The sequence below is a fragment of the Cololabis saira genome, chromosome 2 (genome assembly GCF_033807715.1).
Source record: "Cololabis saira isolate AMF1-May2022 chromosome 2, fColSai1.1, whole genome shotgun sequence".
NCBI lineage: Eukaryota > Metazoa > Chordata > Actinopteri > Beloniformes > Belonidae > Cololabis > Cololabis saira.
Window position 1 is genome coordinate 3,102,360 of NC_084588.1, and position 17,292 is coordinate 3,119,651.

Below are 17,292 nucleotides of genomic sequence, written 5' to 3' on the forward strand. Positions count from 1 at the left end.
CTGCATTTTGGATCAGCTGGAGCCTATTCAGCAAATTAGTTGGACATCCTGCTAACAACACATTACAGTAATCTAGTCTGGAAGATGCAAATGCATGAACCAGTTTTCTGCATCACTCTGCGAGAGGATTTTCCTAATCTTTGCAATATTACGGAGATGGAAAAATGCCATTTTACAAACCTGATTAATATACGGTTTAAACGACAAAACCTGATCGAAAACAACACCAAGGTTTCTCACAGTTGCACTGGAAGCTATCGCAACACCATCTAATCCCTTCCTGGGATTGCTCTGGACCAAGAATGATAACCTCTGTTTTATCTGAATTTAGAAGCAGGAAATTTCTGGACATCCAGTCCTTGATGTCCCTAAGACATGCCTGAAGTTTAACTAACGGTTCTGTTTCATCCGGCTTCATAGACAAGTAGAGCTGCGTATCATCAGCATAACAATGAAAGTGTATGCTGTGATTCTGGATTATACTTCCCAACGGCTGCATGTATAAACTGAACAAGATTGGCCCTAGCACTGAACCCTGCGGAACACCATAACAGACCCTTGAATGTTCTGAAGAAACTGCATATCGTCAGTATAACAATGAAAGTGTATGCTGTGATTCTGGATTCTCTCATCCGAACTGTACGTTGGAGACTTTGTCACTTTGTGTTCACATCGTGAAAGATTTTTGTTTGTTTTTTACTACTACTGTCATTTAGCAGACACTTTTATCCAAAGCGACTTGGTGAGATTTCTAAAGTGCTTAGGTTTTCACTACATGAATTAAAACCGGTACAAGCTCTAAAATATTTGAATATTTGTGTTCTGTCTTTGCGCTGGCTTGGTTATGTGTATACTTGGAGGACGGAACTCAAACATAGGTAGTAAGGTAAGGTATTTCATCAGTAAGGTATTTAAATAACCACAGCTCTCTTTCTCTTTCTTTATGTTTTAGGCCGGAATTATCCTGGACAATGGAGTGAAGACCACCCAGGCCAACAATAATGACAAGAGACCCTTCCTCTCACTTGTTGGCGCGAGGTATGAGTCAAGAGAATGTCCGTGTGGGTCCTTCTTGGTAAGAAGTGGGCTACGTGGGTCCAGAGAAGACTCAGGCTTTAAATGGGCAAATATCTCGGGTACCTTTATCGTTTCAGTTTTATATATCCCATATAAGAGCCAACATGGACCAAATATGTGGACCCATGTGGGATTAAAGTGTACTAAATGGGTATAGACTAAGGTAGGGGCAACTGTGTGGCCACTTGCAGTTCAGGTAGATCCCAGTCAGAGTCTACATGAGTAAATGCAGGTAGGACGAGCATGGAACCTGCAGACAAACCCACCTGGAACCCATCCTGTAGCCCACTTTTACCTCATTCATTTTAACACAGTGGACCTGAAATCACAGAACATGAAATCAGGTTGACAGACGGATCAGTGCAGCGTCCGCAGTTATGCAGTCGGTGTACCGGACCGTCGTGGTGAAGAAGGAGCTGAGTCAAAAGGTGAAGCTCTTGATTTACCGGTCAATCTACGCACCTACCCTCACCTATGGTCATGAACTTTGGGTAGTGACCGAAAGGACAATATCAAGGATACAAGCGGCCGAGATGAGTTTCCTCCGCAGGGTGGCTGGACGCTCCCTTAGAGATGAGTTTCCTCCGCAGGGTGGCTGGACGCTCCCTTAGAGATAGGGTGAGGCTTCTTCACATGGAGAGGAGTCAGCTGAGGTGGCTTGGACATCTGTACCGGATCCTCCTGGATCCTCCCTAGGGAGGAGTTCCAGGCATGTCTCTACTCCCTAGGGAGGAGTTCCAGGCATGTCTCTCTGGGAGGAGACCCCGGGGAAGACCCAGGACACGCTGGAGAGACTATGTCTCTCAGCTGGTCTGGGAACGCCTCGGACTCCCCCCCGAAGAGCTGGAGGAAGAGATGGAGGAAGAGCTGGAGGAGGAAGAGCTGGAGGAAGAAGAGCTGGAGGAAGAAGAGCTGGAGGAAGAAGAGCTGGAGGAAGAAGAGCTGGAGGAAGAAGAGCTGGAGGAAGAGCTGGAGGAAGAGATGGAGGAAGAGCTGGAGGAGGAAGAGCTGGAGGAAGAAGAGCTGGAGGAAGAAGAGCTGGAGGAAGAAGAGCTGGAGGAAGAAGAGCTGGAGGAAGAGCTGGAGGAAGAGCTGGAGGAAGAGCTGGAGGAAGAGCTGGAGGAAGAGCTGGAGGAAGTGTCTGGGGAGAAAGAAGTCTGGGCATCTCTGTTAAGGCTGCTGCCCCCGCGGTGGAGAATGGATGGATGGTCCACCTCCCACCTGTAGGCAAACTCGTCACCATCAGCTCTTCTGCTGCTGCTTCATCCTTAATCTCGGTTGCTGGCAGCTTTCAGGCTCATTACCACCACCAGGATTGACGTGAGGACTCAACTTTTTTAAATACTCACTCAGACGTATTCGTCGTGTGACTGCGCGCACCGTGACGCCCGTCCCGTTCCGTGACGGTACGAATACAAAACCATTCCACCCTTACTCCATAGGCTTTACTAAACACTAAAGGCTGAATTATGGTTCTGCGTTAAATCAACGCAGAGCCTACGCTGTAGGGTACGCGGTTACGCAGGAGTCTCTCTGTAGCCTACGCCGTAGTCTAACCTGTACCTCCCAAAAAAATTAACTACGCGTCGAGGCGACGCAGACCCAACGCAGACTGAGAGGGCTGTGATTGGTTCACTTGGTAGCAACGCATTTCCGGTTCGTGAAGCAGTAGTGAACTTTCAGCGCTCTTTTCTTCATGTGTGTGTGATTTTCTTTTTTTGCGGTTTGTTTTGGTTTTTTGCACGATAGTTGTCCTTATCTCTTTGATTCACTGTGACCGGAAAAGCCGGTAGCTAAACAAAGTATCAACTAGAGCTCTGGGGGGGTATTGTACCGTGGAGAAATGGAGTCCGAAGGGTTCACGACGGCGTCACGGCAACAGCGTAGGCTCTACGTTGGTTTAACGCAGAACCTTAAATCAGGCTTAACATTTGAAGTTTGTTTTTAAAGCTGGAGGTGGTGGTGCTTCCCCAATTTGTGTGTTAATCATGTGTCCGACAATCCATTTCTCAGGTACGGCCCTCACCAGGATTCAGACCCCTCCAAACCCAGAGTCCCTGCCCTCATCCATCACTTTGTGGCCTACAAGAACCAGGATCACGGGGCTTGGCTGAGGGGGGGAGATGTGTGGCTGGACGACTGCCAGTGAGTATCTGAACCCGGGTCCCTGGACCAGTGCACCTGGTCAGCAATAGGTCGCCAGTCGTGCCACATCTGTTAACCAACCTGGAGATACCTGAGATGATCTGAGATGATGTGAGGTGAAGGACTCTTGACTGGAGTATCAAGCTGCTGCCCGAAGTAGAACATGAATTAGAGAGAATCCAGCGGGTGTCCTCTGGTTATTTCTGGTAAGCAGCCTTCAACCCGGGGGAAGATGGCTGCTTTCTAAGCTAAACACTAGAACTGGTCTCAGTGGTCTCTTATTATAAGTAACAGCACAGCAGGCCTAAACTATATTTAAAATGAAATGATTGTGTTCTGTTAGGTCTTTATTCACAACTCAGAAGATCATAAGTAACCAAAGAGATGACAGGTCCCCAGTACTGGAGTTGAGGGAGGATGAGGGGGGATGGCATCCCCCCTGAAATAAAAACGGTCCAAATCATCCCCCCTGTAAAACTGTCATCCCTCCTTTCCATCCCTTATGTCATTTCATCAATGAATGTAGTTTTACTGCTATTTCAACATTTAGAGTCATCACCAGAAAAATAACACCAGAAAAATAACTTATTTGACCATTTTCACCTGTTTCAAGTCAATTTTCACTTAAAATAAGTAGAAAAATCTGCCAGTGGGACAAAATTTATTTTCTCATTATAAGCAAAAAAATCTTGTTCCACTGGCAGATTTTTCTACTTATTTCAAGTGAAAATCTACTTGAAACAGGTGAAAATTGTTGTTTTTTCCAGTGATGAGTCTTGTTTTAAGTGTAATGAGATTTTTTTACTAAAATGAGACATTTTAACTAGAAATAAGACAAATATTCTTGTTAAGATTGTGAGTTTTTGCAGTGATCCATGTTACTTATCCTGTGAAGGACAGAGTCATATTGATAAGTTCAGAAAAGTGTTTTTTATTGTTGTGTTTTGATGTATTTGATGTAAGCCCAGTGGATATTTAAAGCTTACAGAAGGCTGCATTTAACTGCTGCTATGTCATTCCTGCAGTATTTCTGCAGCTGTTTTGGTCACTGCTATTATTTGTAATATATTATATTATTTGTAATCAGCACAAATGATCTGTCCCCATATGATAAAATCCACCATCCCCCTGATTTTATTTTTTTACAACTTGAGTACTGCAGGTAGCCATAAACAATTTCCAGTTGTCAATCAAAACACTAAACCCCTAATTATGTTTGGTTTAATGTAGTTTTATCCAATGAAATCCCCTCAGTACAAATGTAAGGAGACAATATCTACGGAGACCAAAACCTCTTTGAAGCAGAATGTAAATATGTTTATTCTGTACGTCCTGGACTAAGTCAGTCTACCTGGCAGATTGTCTTCCAGGTCTTCAGGCTGCTGCTGCACTCATCACGCCTCCTCTTCCTCCCTCAGGTTTGCTGATAACGGCGTTGGCCTCACTCTTGCAAGGTAAGACTTGTTCATTTTGGTTACTGCACTTGGCTGATCCATGTGAGTAATTAAAACCAGCTTAATACGGGCTCTGATTAATGAGGTTGGGACAGGCAGGCTCTCATCAGTGTGAACAGTAATTACAGAGAACAAATGTCACAGAAGTCATCTGCTGACTTTTCAAAGCGGCTCCACCAACAAGTGCATCAACTAGGGATTTTAAACTTAAAAACAGACTTTTCATATTTGGGGAAGAACACAAGAAGCCTGTTTACCTGGTTCTCCCACTTTCTTTGTCCTTCATTACTCCAACATATGAACCCAATATATGTGATGTTCTTTTCCAACAAGGTCTTTTTGTTGAAAGAGCATCCTCCCTGTCTAGATTATCTGACACAAAGACCTTCATAAAAAAATACCCAAAGTATGATGCTCTAAACAAAAGGAAACAAATGAAACAGGAAAGTGGATTTTACACCAAATTCAAGCACAGCTGTCTTTGAGCAGGCCTGATTTAAATTACCAGTGGTTATGTGCCAAGCTTCTGGATGACCATTCTCTTTTCATAATTCATTTTTATTACTGTTTTGAAAAAAAGGAACATGTACTTTTCAAACTTGCGAAAACCACAAAATACATACCCCATTAATCCCGCCCTACCCCACCCTACCCCACACTTACCCACACAAACCCGCCCTACCCAACAGTAACCCACACTAACCAACACCAACCCACCCTTGTCTTCTAGTAAACATCTGATTAGTTTCTGCTCATGTTGTGAGCATCAGTAAGCTGGGAATAACACAGGTGGATCATCTGCCCCCTTCTCCCTATAGCTTGTAAACATCATTTTATATTTCTTTTTAAACTGGTTGATGCTTGGACATTGCTTCAGATCCACACTCATCTGTTCCATCGCCTTACTCCATTATTTGTTATGCAGAATGTTTTCATCTTAGTTCTATATCTTTGGATCTTAAAATTAAACATTTCCCTTAAATCATACCCTCCCTCTCTTTCACTAAACATTTTTTGCAAGTGTCTTGGTAATAGGTTGTTCCTGACTCTATATAGAAATTGTGGTATTTGAAATGACATCAGCAGATTACCACTATTACATCAGTAAATGTTACCACTGTTACACCAGTAAATGTTACCACTGTTACAGCATTTTTAATAAAACATGTATGCATTTTTTCCTATCTGTGTCTGCAGTGGAGGAACATTTCCAGATGATGACGGATCTCGTCAGCAGGTGAAGAACTCCCTGTTTGTGGGTGAAAGTGGGAATCATGGGATGCCTCCTCCAGAGAGCAGGATGTGGGGCCTGGGAGGATCGGATCTTTCTGAGAGGACACTCCCTCGTGGCATGTAAGGCTCTATCTTTCAGGGCTGCTTTTTAACAGGAATGAAAAATTCAAGAAGATGCTGATGACTGATTGAATCAGAAGTCCTACAGTTGCTGCTGTTGGCTAAGTGGTGACAGGATAGAAAAGAAGTAAAAGCAACTAATACAGACGACTGGGTTTTCCAGCCCAGTGGTAGGAGCACTGGTCAACACCCTGGTGGAGGCAGCAGAACTGCCATCAACCCCCCCAGCTAGTACAGAAAAGGGCAAATGGTCAAAATGAACAATCCAGCTAGACCAGGGGTCGGCACCCCAAAATGTTTTAGAGCCATATTGGACCAAAAACACAAAAAACAAATATGTCTGGAGCCACAAAAAATGAAAAGTCTTGCCAGCCTTAGAAATCCGCCTTAGCATGAAGGCAACACATGCTGCATGTTTCTATATTAGTTATAACTGGGAGAAGATTTTTTTTTTCATTATGCACTTCGAGAAAAAAGTAAAAATTTGAGGAAATAGTCAAAATTTTGTGAAAAAAGTCGAAATGTCGAGATTAAAAGGGAAAGGAAAAAGGAATAAAAAAGAGAAATAAAGGGGAAAAAAGGAAAAAAAGAAGAAAAAAAAAGAAAAAAAGGTCAAACATTTTTGAAAAAGCTCCAGGAGCCACTAGGGCAGCGCTAAAGAGGCTCTAGAGCCGCGGGTCACCGACCCCTGAGCTAGAACATGCCCATATGAGTTCAGTTACCACAAGGATATCTCTTCTAAAACATTTGTATGAGTGGATGAAATTAGGACTAGCGGAGTAGCATTCAAACACCACCAGCTTGCAACAAACCAGATTCTCTTTAAAAAATACAGTGCTGAGAAGCTAAACTCATGACAGCTAGCCATTAAACAAATGAAACTGTCACTCATAAGACCACAACCTTTTACATTTTATCCTGGTGTGAACAAACTGTCCATACTGCAGAGTGCATAATGATAAGACTCTGGTGCAATCTAGAGCCCTGCGTGGGACTGTTTTTTTCATCCCGCTCCCGCTGAATTTCTGACCATTACCGCCCGCACCTGCAAAACTCATGCTGCACAATAATAGAGATCCATTGATTTAGTGTCTTCTCCGATGCCGCAAGAGAAATGTCCCAGACAAATCTATCTGATTTAATGTTAACATGATCATTGTGGAGCTTTATGGATAATTGACAGTTCATGGTCACCTGACCGAAAGTTAGATGCAAATCCATCATTGTCATCATCACACAAGCTATTTCACCTTTCACTCACGCATCAATTATGTGATTGAGGTTATAGCAACGAGAGTAGCTGTGAGAGGCTCAAATAACACTAATAAATAACATGAAATAAACAAAGTTAACGAATGAAACAAATTAATTTAACAAATGAATCACTTGGCCATTACATTGCTGTGGAGGAAGAGAATGCTGCTGACCGACTGCTGGTTCCAATCCCTCGTCTCTTCCAAGATGCTCCACAGACACTAAACACAGTTTCTCCAAATATCTGACTTGCTCCGTCTTTGTTTTATAAAGACCTTGTTTGAGGTTTATTTTCCACGTCATTGATTTCCACCTTGTCACTAGACTACATCCCGATCCCGCATTGTTTTTTTGTGGCCGCCCGCTTCCGCCCGCAGGAGAGTTCAAGCCGCCAGCTCCCCGAGATTTGCGTTGGGTCCCGCAGGATCCAATCCCAATGCAGCGCTCTAGTGCAATCATTATAGAACCAAGAGAGTAAAATCCTTGATGGATCTCCCATCTGCATGAAGACGTGCTCCTGGACCTCCCATATGCAACATGAAGACATTTTCCCCTGAACCGCTTCCTTATTGGTAACATGATGCTACTTAACTATCTTCAGAAACCTTGAAGGAAACTTCAGAGCAGACTTTGTTTGGTACTGTGGAGCAGCTCTTCAGGTTTTCTTTTTTATAAACAATGTCTGGTCCTCCTTTTTAGATGGTGGAGTTGAACTGATGGCTGGTTTGTGGGTTTTACTTGACGACTGTTCTTTTGTATTTAATTCTGTATAAATTGGTGGTGGGCTCATTACCTGGATATGTGTTCTCCTGCAGAGATTTTCCCATCCGGGGCATCCAGATCTACGACGGGCCGATCAATGTGCAGAACTGCACGTTTCGTAAATATGCAGCCCTGGATGGACGACATACCAGCGCCTTTGGTTTCAGGTTCAACAACTCCTGGCAGAGTTGCCCCAACAACAACATCAGTGACATCACCTTTGACCACGTACCTGTAAGTCCACAATGGAGTTCCACGTTAGTGCTCAAGGGTTTGTTTTAAAAAACCTACTTTATCAACTGTATTCTTGTTTAACCACAGTACACCAACTTTTTTTTTTTTAAGATTTTGTGGCTCTAGCTGCCTCTATTCAATGTAGACGGGAAGGGGGTAGAGAGAATGGGGACGACATGCAGCAAAGGGCTGCAGGCCAGGGCTCCAACCTGCAACCACTGCAGGAGGACTGTAGCCTCAGTACAGGGGCCACTTGCTTTATTTTTTTTAATAATTTTTTTTATTTCGAACATGCATGTTTAAAAAAAAAACAAAAAGGTAAAAAAAAAAGTACATATATATATGTGTGTATATATATGATTGTAGACAGAAGGTAAGAAAGCACTTGGTCAGACCTCAAGGATCCACCAACATGTTTGAAATGGAGTAGGAATGAAGTAAACACTTATCCAGTCCTACCCCTGAATCTACATACATTCTTACATATAACAAGAGTTTCAATAAGCTTACTTATAAAACACACATCCCTACTTTAATAACTGTTCAATACAGTGATATACAGGACTGTCTCAGAAAATTAGAATATTGTGATAAAGTTCTTTATTTTCTGTAATGCAATTTAAAAAAAAAAAAAAAAATGTCATACATTCTGGATTCATTACAAATCAACTGAAATATTGCAAGCCTTTTATTATTTTAATCTTGCTGATTATGGCTTACAGCTTAAGAAAAGAGAAGGGGAAGCCATGCTAAGAGGCTAATGGCTAACAGACAGAAAATGTATCGTTGATTGGGGACAATGAAAGTTACAGAAGAGAAAAATGTGCAAGTGTTGAATTAAAGACAGACGTTTACCAGATATAGTATTATTTTACCAGAAAACAATCTAAGTTTAGACAAAAAAGTCTGGAAAAATCAGAGCTTGCAACGCCTTGCCACGGCAACAAACTGCAAACAACAGGAAATGACGCAATAAGTTACCCAATCAGCAATACAAGCTCTCATTGGCAGAGTGTCAATGTCGGACAATGTCAAGGATAGAGTTTAAAATCTTACTACTGGTCTACAAAGACCTGAATGGTCTTGGACCAAAATACATGGTGGATCTGTTAGTTCCTATGAAGCTCCCAGACCCCTGAGGTTCATCTGGATCTGGTTTGTTGTGGTTCCAGAACCAGAACCAAGCAAGGTGAGGCAGCGTTCAGTTATTCTGCTCCTCCCCGGTGGAACAAACTTCCTGTAGACCTGAGGTCTGCTCCAACTGTTAGCTGCTTTAAATCAGGATAAAAACATTACTGTTTACTGAAGCTACTCTTAAATTAAATACTTACCTGCTGTATCTTACTGCCCTTACTTTTTAACTTGTGCTTTTTATTATTTTACCTCTTATCATGTTATTTCATTGTATTTGTTATTTACTGTTTAATTGTGTCTTGCTGCTTTTAATGTTGACGTAAAGCACTTTGAATTACCTTGTGTTGAATTGTGCTCTATAAATAAACTCGCCTTGCCTATGTCATTAGTCGTGTAATTTAGTTGAGTGTCTTAGTCGTGTGTTTTAATTGTATATTTAAGTTGCATGTCATTAGTCGTGTGTTTTAGTTGCATATCGCTAGTCTTATATTTTAAATGTGTCTTAAATTTTTTTCAAATCGAGGAAGGTCTAAGTGCGGCTGTAAGTAGACTATGAACATTGCATTCTAAAGTTAATTTTGGCTTTCCTTCAGATCACGTCTAGGGTGTTTTTTGGGGAGCCGGGTCCTTGGTTCAGTAACATGCAGATGGATGGCGACAAGACAACCATATTCCACGACGTTGACGGCTCGGTTAGCGAGTATCCCGGAGCCTTCCTGGTTAAAGAAGACAACTGGTTGCTCCGTCATCCCGACTGCATAGATGTTCCTGACTGGAAGGCTGCTATCTGCAGCGGTCACTATGCGCAGGTGTGTCCCATGTTCATCCATACTAACACTTTTTCAGTACACCCTAAGACTGGGATTTACTTGCAGTTCAGAACCCGTACGCACCATGGCCGCCACGCGTATCCTGCGTTCATTTGACGTGTCGACGTGCACGTTCTTAAAAAAACACTGAACACGTACGCGACCTGCAGTTCTAGCTGTGGCCGTGAGTGGCGCTGGTCCCGGTCTGATACCGGCTGGTCCCGGTCAGATACCAGCTGGTCCCGGTCTGATACCAGCTGGTCCCGGTCTGGTACCAGCTGGTCCCGGTCTGGTACCAGCTGCTCCCGGTCTGATACCAGCTGGTCCCGGTCTGATACCAGCTGGTCCCGGTCTGATACCGGCTGGTCCCGGTCTGATACCGGCTGGTCCCGGTCTGGTACCGGCTGTTCCCGGTCTGATACCGGCTGGTCCCGGTCTGGTACCAGCTGTTCCCGGTCTGATACCAGCTGGTCCCGGTCTGATACCAGCTGGTCCCGGTCTGATACCAGCTGGTCCCGGTCTGGTACCAGCTGGTCCCGGTCTGATACCAGCTGGTCCCGGTCTGATACCAGCTGGTCCCGGTCTGATACCGGCTGGTCCCGGTCTGATACCGGCTGGTCCCGGTCTGGTACCGGCTGTTCCCGGTCTGATACCGGCTGGTCCCGGTCTGGTACCAGCTGTTCCCGGTCTGATACCAGCTGGTCCCGGTCTGATACCGGCTGGTCCCGGTCTGGTACCAGCTGTTCCCGGTCTGATACCAGCTGGTCCCGGTCTGATACCAGCTGGTCCGGGTCAGATACCGGCTGGTCCCGGTCTGATACCGGCTGGTCCCGGTCTGGTACCAGCTGGTCCCGGTCAGATACCGGCTGGTCTGGTACCAGCTGGTCCCGGTCTGATACCAGCTGGTCCCGGTCTGATACCAGCTGGTCCCGGTCTGATACCAGCTGGTCCCGGACTGATACCAGCTGGTCCGGGTCAGATACCGGCTGGTCCCGGTCTGGTACCAGCTGGTCCGGGTCAGATACCGGCTGGTCCCGGTCTGATACCGGCTGGTCCCGGTCTGATACCGGCTGGTCCCGGTCTGGTACCAGCTGGTCCCGGTCTGGTACCGGCTGGTCCCGGTCTGGTACCGGCTGGTCCCGGTCTGGTACCGGCTGGTCCCGGTCAGGTACCGGCTGGTCCCGGTCAGATACCGGCTGGCCACAAGTGACGACGCGGAGGTCGCTGGCGCCGTTTCCTTTGCCGAGATCGTAACCAAAGCAATGTTATAATCTCCTACATCATCCAATGGTGTCATGTTAACTTGTTCATTGTTCTAATCTACTACTAAATATTTAATCACTTTTCCAACTGTTGCTCTGCTTACTGCCCCCTATCGGTCACCGCCGGTACGACGCGCTCTCCTCGCGTACTACCCGAGCGACGTTGCAGTTGGTGGTGACACGAACGCAAGCACCAACAGCAAGTATATCCCAGGCTTTATTGGTACCAGGTTAGACCTCTGATAAGAGGGGGGAGCCGAGGAAGGCGTTTAGTTGAGGGAGGTGTGTTTATCAGTAAGTGTATTTGTAGTGATGAGTACGTGAACTTCACCCAGAGCTGCTCTCAGCCAATGTCCTTGATGTTATCAGGCGGCTCGGTACAGTTCTGAAAACAGGGTCCGCAGATGATGTTTGTTGGAGAGGGGAGGGTGGTGGGGGCAGAGTCATATGGTTTACATTCCACCAGGGAGATTGTGACCAGAGCGATCTGCCAAAAACCGCCCTGTCAAGGCCAGATTATAGAATCAACAGCTATATTGCAAAAACAGGCAGCATGGTGTCATTGTGATGGTGACTTGGTCTTGCTCTGGGACATTACAGTGGCCAGCTCTAAGTTCCACTACCTATGGGGCATTTGTGTTATGTATTGCCTCCTTCTTCCATATACCTTTTCCAGGATTCCCCAGTCTCAGCCTTGGGTGGATAGACTCATGTTATTACCCTACCATTGAGCGTACACCTCAGATACTTGATTCAAGAACATCCTATTTGTTCTCCTAGCTTCAACTTTGGATATGTGCTTTCTCAGTCGGGTGGACAAGGCTGTGGCACTTTTTTGGGTAAGACTCACACCCTTGAGAGACTTGCCTTGAGAGTTATTTCTTTGGCAGCTGTTTCTTTACTGCACATGTGCCTGTAGTCGTTGCTCTGATCCAGATACAACTGATTTACTTCTCTCTGCGTTGCCTTGATCTTAGTTTCCATCTTTCTCTCCCATGAAAGACTCTGCATCTTAGCTGTGGTGTTGATCTTGTAGCCAAGCTTCTCGAGCAGCACTGCTGCTGTACTGAACTCCAGCTGATTAGTCTCAGTGATGGTGCCAGTAGGTATTGTTGGTAGCACTGAATATGCATCTTCTAGCAGACTTTCAAAAGGTACTCCTATCTAGGTAAGGGGCCACATTGGCTTTAGCCATCCAGCTTTGTGATGATCCTGCTTCTAGGGTCAGCTGCCCTTGTGTTATCTGGGCATTTTGATGGGGCTTGCTACCCATATCCCGATGGTGCATGATGTCATATTCCCTTGACTGTGCAACCGGGCTCCCCCTTGCGGTAGCATTGTTATTGTAATTTATCAGTCTTTAGTTGCGATATCAAGTTACACTTCCGAATGTTGGAACAATGAACCACCAGGTGTTTCTTGGTTAAGCTAAGTTTTGGGTGTTGAAGTATCCAAAGGTCCCACATCCTCTGCTGGATCTTCTTCATTTGGGTTGCTTGCATAGTACAATTCTAGCAAAATGCCCATTTTCACTGAGCGGTTCCGTATGGTCCGTTACAGTATGTTGTGTGTTTTTATTATAAAATGGTCAATTTTTGGGCCCCGCGTTGTTTGTAGGTCCAAAGAAAAATGGCACGGTATGGTAAGGGCGGAGCTACTGGCTTCACACGATACAATCTGGCGGACAGAAAACGTTACTACCGACAAAAGCAAGCGCGAAACCAGCACGAGAGTTTCTAATCACTTTTAACAAAAACGAGCTGCTGGATGACCTCAATTGTTGCTGTTGGTAGCGTTTGTACGGTAGCTTTGCTTTTGTTGTCACGTGTCTCGGCTGGCCTGGGAACGGACTCCGGTGTCTGGGGTGAGGGAAGTCTGGGCATCTCTGTTGAGACTGCTGCCCCCTTGACCCGGTTCCAGATAAGCGATGGAAATAACGATGGAAATAACTACTTGTGCATAATTTTTTAATAAATAATGTAACTTTGCGACACAAAATTAAATAAGAACCCAATCATTTCCACCCAATCATGAAATCACGTGATTGGCCCAAAGTTCTGATAGGATCACTATGCATTAGATTTCTGCGTCAATAAGCAGTTGACCGGATGTACCTCATAAAGTGACCAGTCATTTTTTTTTTTTTCAACATTTAAGCATACATTTAAGTCCAACATCTTCATTGACACCAATCATGTTGCTTTTAACGCAGGTTTTGATATAGATTTGATCATTCCAACACCAGAGCAGCTGCTTCTTCTTTTGTGACCGTGTTTTTTTCAGATCTATGTACAAACTCGAAACCCTGCCAACCTGACCATGCTCATGGTGAGAGACGAGTACCCGGACCAGCCTTTGACACTAGAGGGTGCTCTGGGGAAGAAGAGGCACTACCAGCAGTTCCAGCCAGTGGTCAGCCTATCTAAAGGCTACACCATCCACTGGGACTGGACGGCACCCGCCGATGTCACAGTCTGGCTCATCAACTTCAACAAGTCAGTACCACTGCACACACAAGACCAAACAGTCAGTTTGGCTTGTAGACCATGTCATTTGGTCTAGTCAGGTAACTTAACAGTCACAGTACATGAATGGAAGTGTGTATTCACTTTATTCATACTCCTTGTTCCTTGTCAGAGCTGGGTAGTAACGAGTTACATTTACTATGTTACATTTACTTGAGTAAGTTTTGGGAAATGTTGTACTTTTAGGAGTAGTTTTGAATCACTATACTTTTTACTTTTACTTGAGTAGATTTGTGAAGAAGAAACTGTTCCTCTTACTCCGCTACATTAGGCTACGTTGAGCTGTTACTTTTCTTTTATCCCTTTTATCCGCGTACGCGTCAATCTCATGACATCACTGGGTGATTCTTTGGGAAAAATGTTTGTTTTTGCATGTTTTGTCACATTTACACAGACTCAAACACACACAGAGTTTCTATGAGTTCATGTTTGTTCTAGTTCTGCTGGTTAAAAAAGAAAAGTACAAAGGCTTGAAATGTTGTGCTACTTGTGCTTAATTTATTTTTGTATTCTGTTATTATTTTATTTATTTTATTATTTATTAAAGTACTTGAATTTACTTTAAGATTATTAATTAATTAATTATAATTTATTTTATTGATTTAATTTGCCTGAAGATGATTATTTTGTACTTTTGTCTGTTTGAATGATTGTGCTAAAAAAATTAATCAGACGTTACTCAACAGTTACTCAGTACATGAGTAGTTTTTTCACCAAGTACTTTTTTACTTTTACTCAAGTAATTATTTGGATGAATACTTTTTACTACTTGAGTCATATTATTCTGAAGTAACAGTACTTTTACTTGAGTACAATCTTTGGCTCCTCTACCCAGCTCTGTTCCTTGTCAGCATCCCCCTTACTGCAGGCAACAGTGCCTCTGCTCTGCTCTTAGTAAATGCCAACAGCTCCATGATAAAAGAGAGACACTACCATCTCTCTCATTCTGTTCCACCGGTTTCCGGCTTCCGTTTCATGATCCTGATACTCAAGATCATCATTCACCAAAGCATGGAGCGTTCCCTCATTTGTGAATACTACATTTAAGTACAACTGAATGAGAGGCCACATGCTCAGACTTTATAACACAGATTACCACTATGTTATCAATATTCCTGATGTTCCCCTTAAAAATTAATTATTTTCTTGTAGAGGTTTTTCCCCAGATGCTGTCATGAAAATCATTTGAGTTTTTGTTTGTGATGAAATCAGATGTGATGTAACTCAACGTGAGCTTGTTTCCTCCCAGAGACAACTGGATTGATGTAGGTCTCTGCTACCCACAAGGCACCAGCTTCACCGTCATCTCTGACATCCACAACCGCCTCACCAGGCAGACCCGGAAGACCGGTATCTTCATGAAGACCAATGCCAAGGAGAAGATCAACCACATGCACCAAGCCAGGGGATACTACTATTGGGAGGAGGACACTGGGTCAGAACCTCACAGAAAACACTCAAGAACAGAGCCAGTATTTCTATGTGGGTCCATATGAGCTAAAAATGGGCTATAAAATTGCTCCCAAGTGGGTTTATATGCAGGTTCCAGGTGGGTTTGTCTGCAGGTCCTAGGCGTGTTTGTCTGCAGGTTCCACTTGGGTTTGTCTGCCGGTTCAAAGTGGGTTTGTCTGGGGGTCCCATGTGGGTTTGCCTGCAGGTCCGAGGTTGGTTTCACTCCAGGTTCCAGTTGGGTTTGTCTGCAGGTTCCAAGAGGGTTTGTCTGCAAGTCTCATGTGGGTTTTTCTCCAGGTTCCAGTTGTTTCTTTTTGTCGGTCCAAGGTGTGTTTTTCCTGCAGGTTCCAGTTGGGTTCATCTGCAGATGCCAGGTTGGTTTGACAGCAGGTTCCAGTTGGGCTTGCCTGTGGGTCCCAGGCAGTGGCGCCACCAGGGGATGGCCTGGGGTGGCCACGGCCTCCCCTACAAATTTGCTGGCCACCCCACTTGCCTCAATAAAAAAAAAAACACTTGCCGGTCACATAGATTCTATCATCAGTTATGCGTTTCATCCCAAATCATTTGGGCCAAATGCATATCAGTAGGCGTTTCTTTAAGTATTTTTGAGCCTGTATACTACAACAGTATAATAAAATCCTGTAATGATGGCTTTTAGTTTTGGTTCCACCCCAAGAATTTAAGTTGCCTCATCTGGCTCCCCCTATGAAACATTTTTGGAGGCGCCCCTGGTCCAAGGTTGGTTTTATCTGCAGGTTCCAGTTGGGTTTGTCTGCAGGTCCAAGGCGTGTTTGTCCGCGTGTTCCAAGTGGGCTTGCCTGCAGGTTCAGGGTTGTTTTGCCGGCAGGTCCCAAGTGGTTATGACTGAATATCCCAGGTTGGTTGGACTGCAGATTCCACGTTGGTTTGTCTTTTCTCACGGCTTGTGAAGTTGTCTAGGAGCACTGGACCCAAAAACAGACAAAGGTAGACTGTATCATTAAATATAAATTTCAAAACATAAACGAAGAGTTGTCCAAGGGGTGTTTCTCTAGGGATAACAAGAAACCGATGAGGCGATGGAAGATAGTGAGGTGGGTTTGTATTCAGGTTCCAGGTGATTTCGTCTGCAGATCTTAAGTGGGTTTGTCTGCAGGTTCCATAGCGGTAGTCCCTATATTTGTCCATGAGGACTGCCTGGGTTCTGTCTGGATTTTAGGTGGAACGGCTAGTTAATTTTCTAACGTGAGACATATGTTGCTGAAGCTATATGGAACCTAAACAGTTTACCACGTATATTTGGCCCACATGGACTTCCCATTTGGGTTCCATAATTCTCAAACTATAAGGAACCACAAACCTACTCTGCACATAAGTATCCCACTTTTTAAAACAGATGGGTCCACACTGAGTCGACATAGAGCTGTCTCACCACGACTGTCAGGGAGTTCCAAACCGAGGAGACTGGTTTTTCAGGTTAAACTATCGATGGATGTACAGTGGGTACGGAAGTATTCAGACCACTTTAAATTTGTCCCTCTTTGCAGCCATTTGCTACAATCAAAAAAGTTCATTTTATATCTCATTAATGTACACTCAGAACCCCATCTTGATGGGAAAAAAACAGAAATGTAGACATTTCTGTCTCATTCATGTCTCTCCTTTCTCTGTTCTTCATTCTCTCTGTCTGTTCTCTCTTTTCCTGCTCTGTCCGCCTGGTCTTCAGCAGGAGGTCCCCCCTTATGATCCAGGTCCTGGTCCAGGTTTCTACCCCCTTATGATCCAGGTCCTGGTCCAGGTTTCTACCCCCTTATGATCCAGGTCCTGGTCCAGGTTTCTACCCCCTTATGAT

At 44.4% G+C, this 17,292-nt stretch overlaps 1 protein-coding gene across 1 annotated transcript in view; it reads left to right on the top strand.

Moving 5' to 3' along the window:
• LOC133457131 (cell migration-inducing and hyaluronan-binding protein-like) overlaps positions 1 to 17,292 on the top strand; it is a 122,730-nt gene that overhangs the window by 90,610 nt on the left and 14,828 nt on the right. Inside the window, exons 17-24 of the mRNA XM_061736048.1 lie at positions 953 to 1,038; positions 3,091 to 3,222; positions 4,641 to 4,676; positions 5,874 to 6,029; positions 8,099 to 8,279; positions 10,007 to 10,222; positions 13,768 to 13,979; positions 15,259 to 15,444. Coding sequence (XP_061592032.1) covers positions 953 to 1,038; positions 3,091 to 3,222; positions 4,641 to 4,676; positions 5,874 to 6,029; positions 8,099 to 8,279; positions 10,007 to 10,222; positions 13,768 to 13,979; positions 15,259 to 15,444 — 1,205 coding nt within the window. The remainder of the gene's footprint in view (positions 1 to 952; positions 1,039 to 3,090; positions 3,223 to 4,640; positions 4,677 to 5,873; positions 6,030 to 8,098; positions 8,280 to 10,006; positions 10,223 to 13,767; positions 13,980 to 15,258; positions 15,445 to 17,292) is intronic.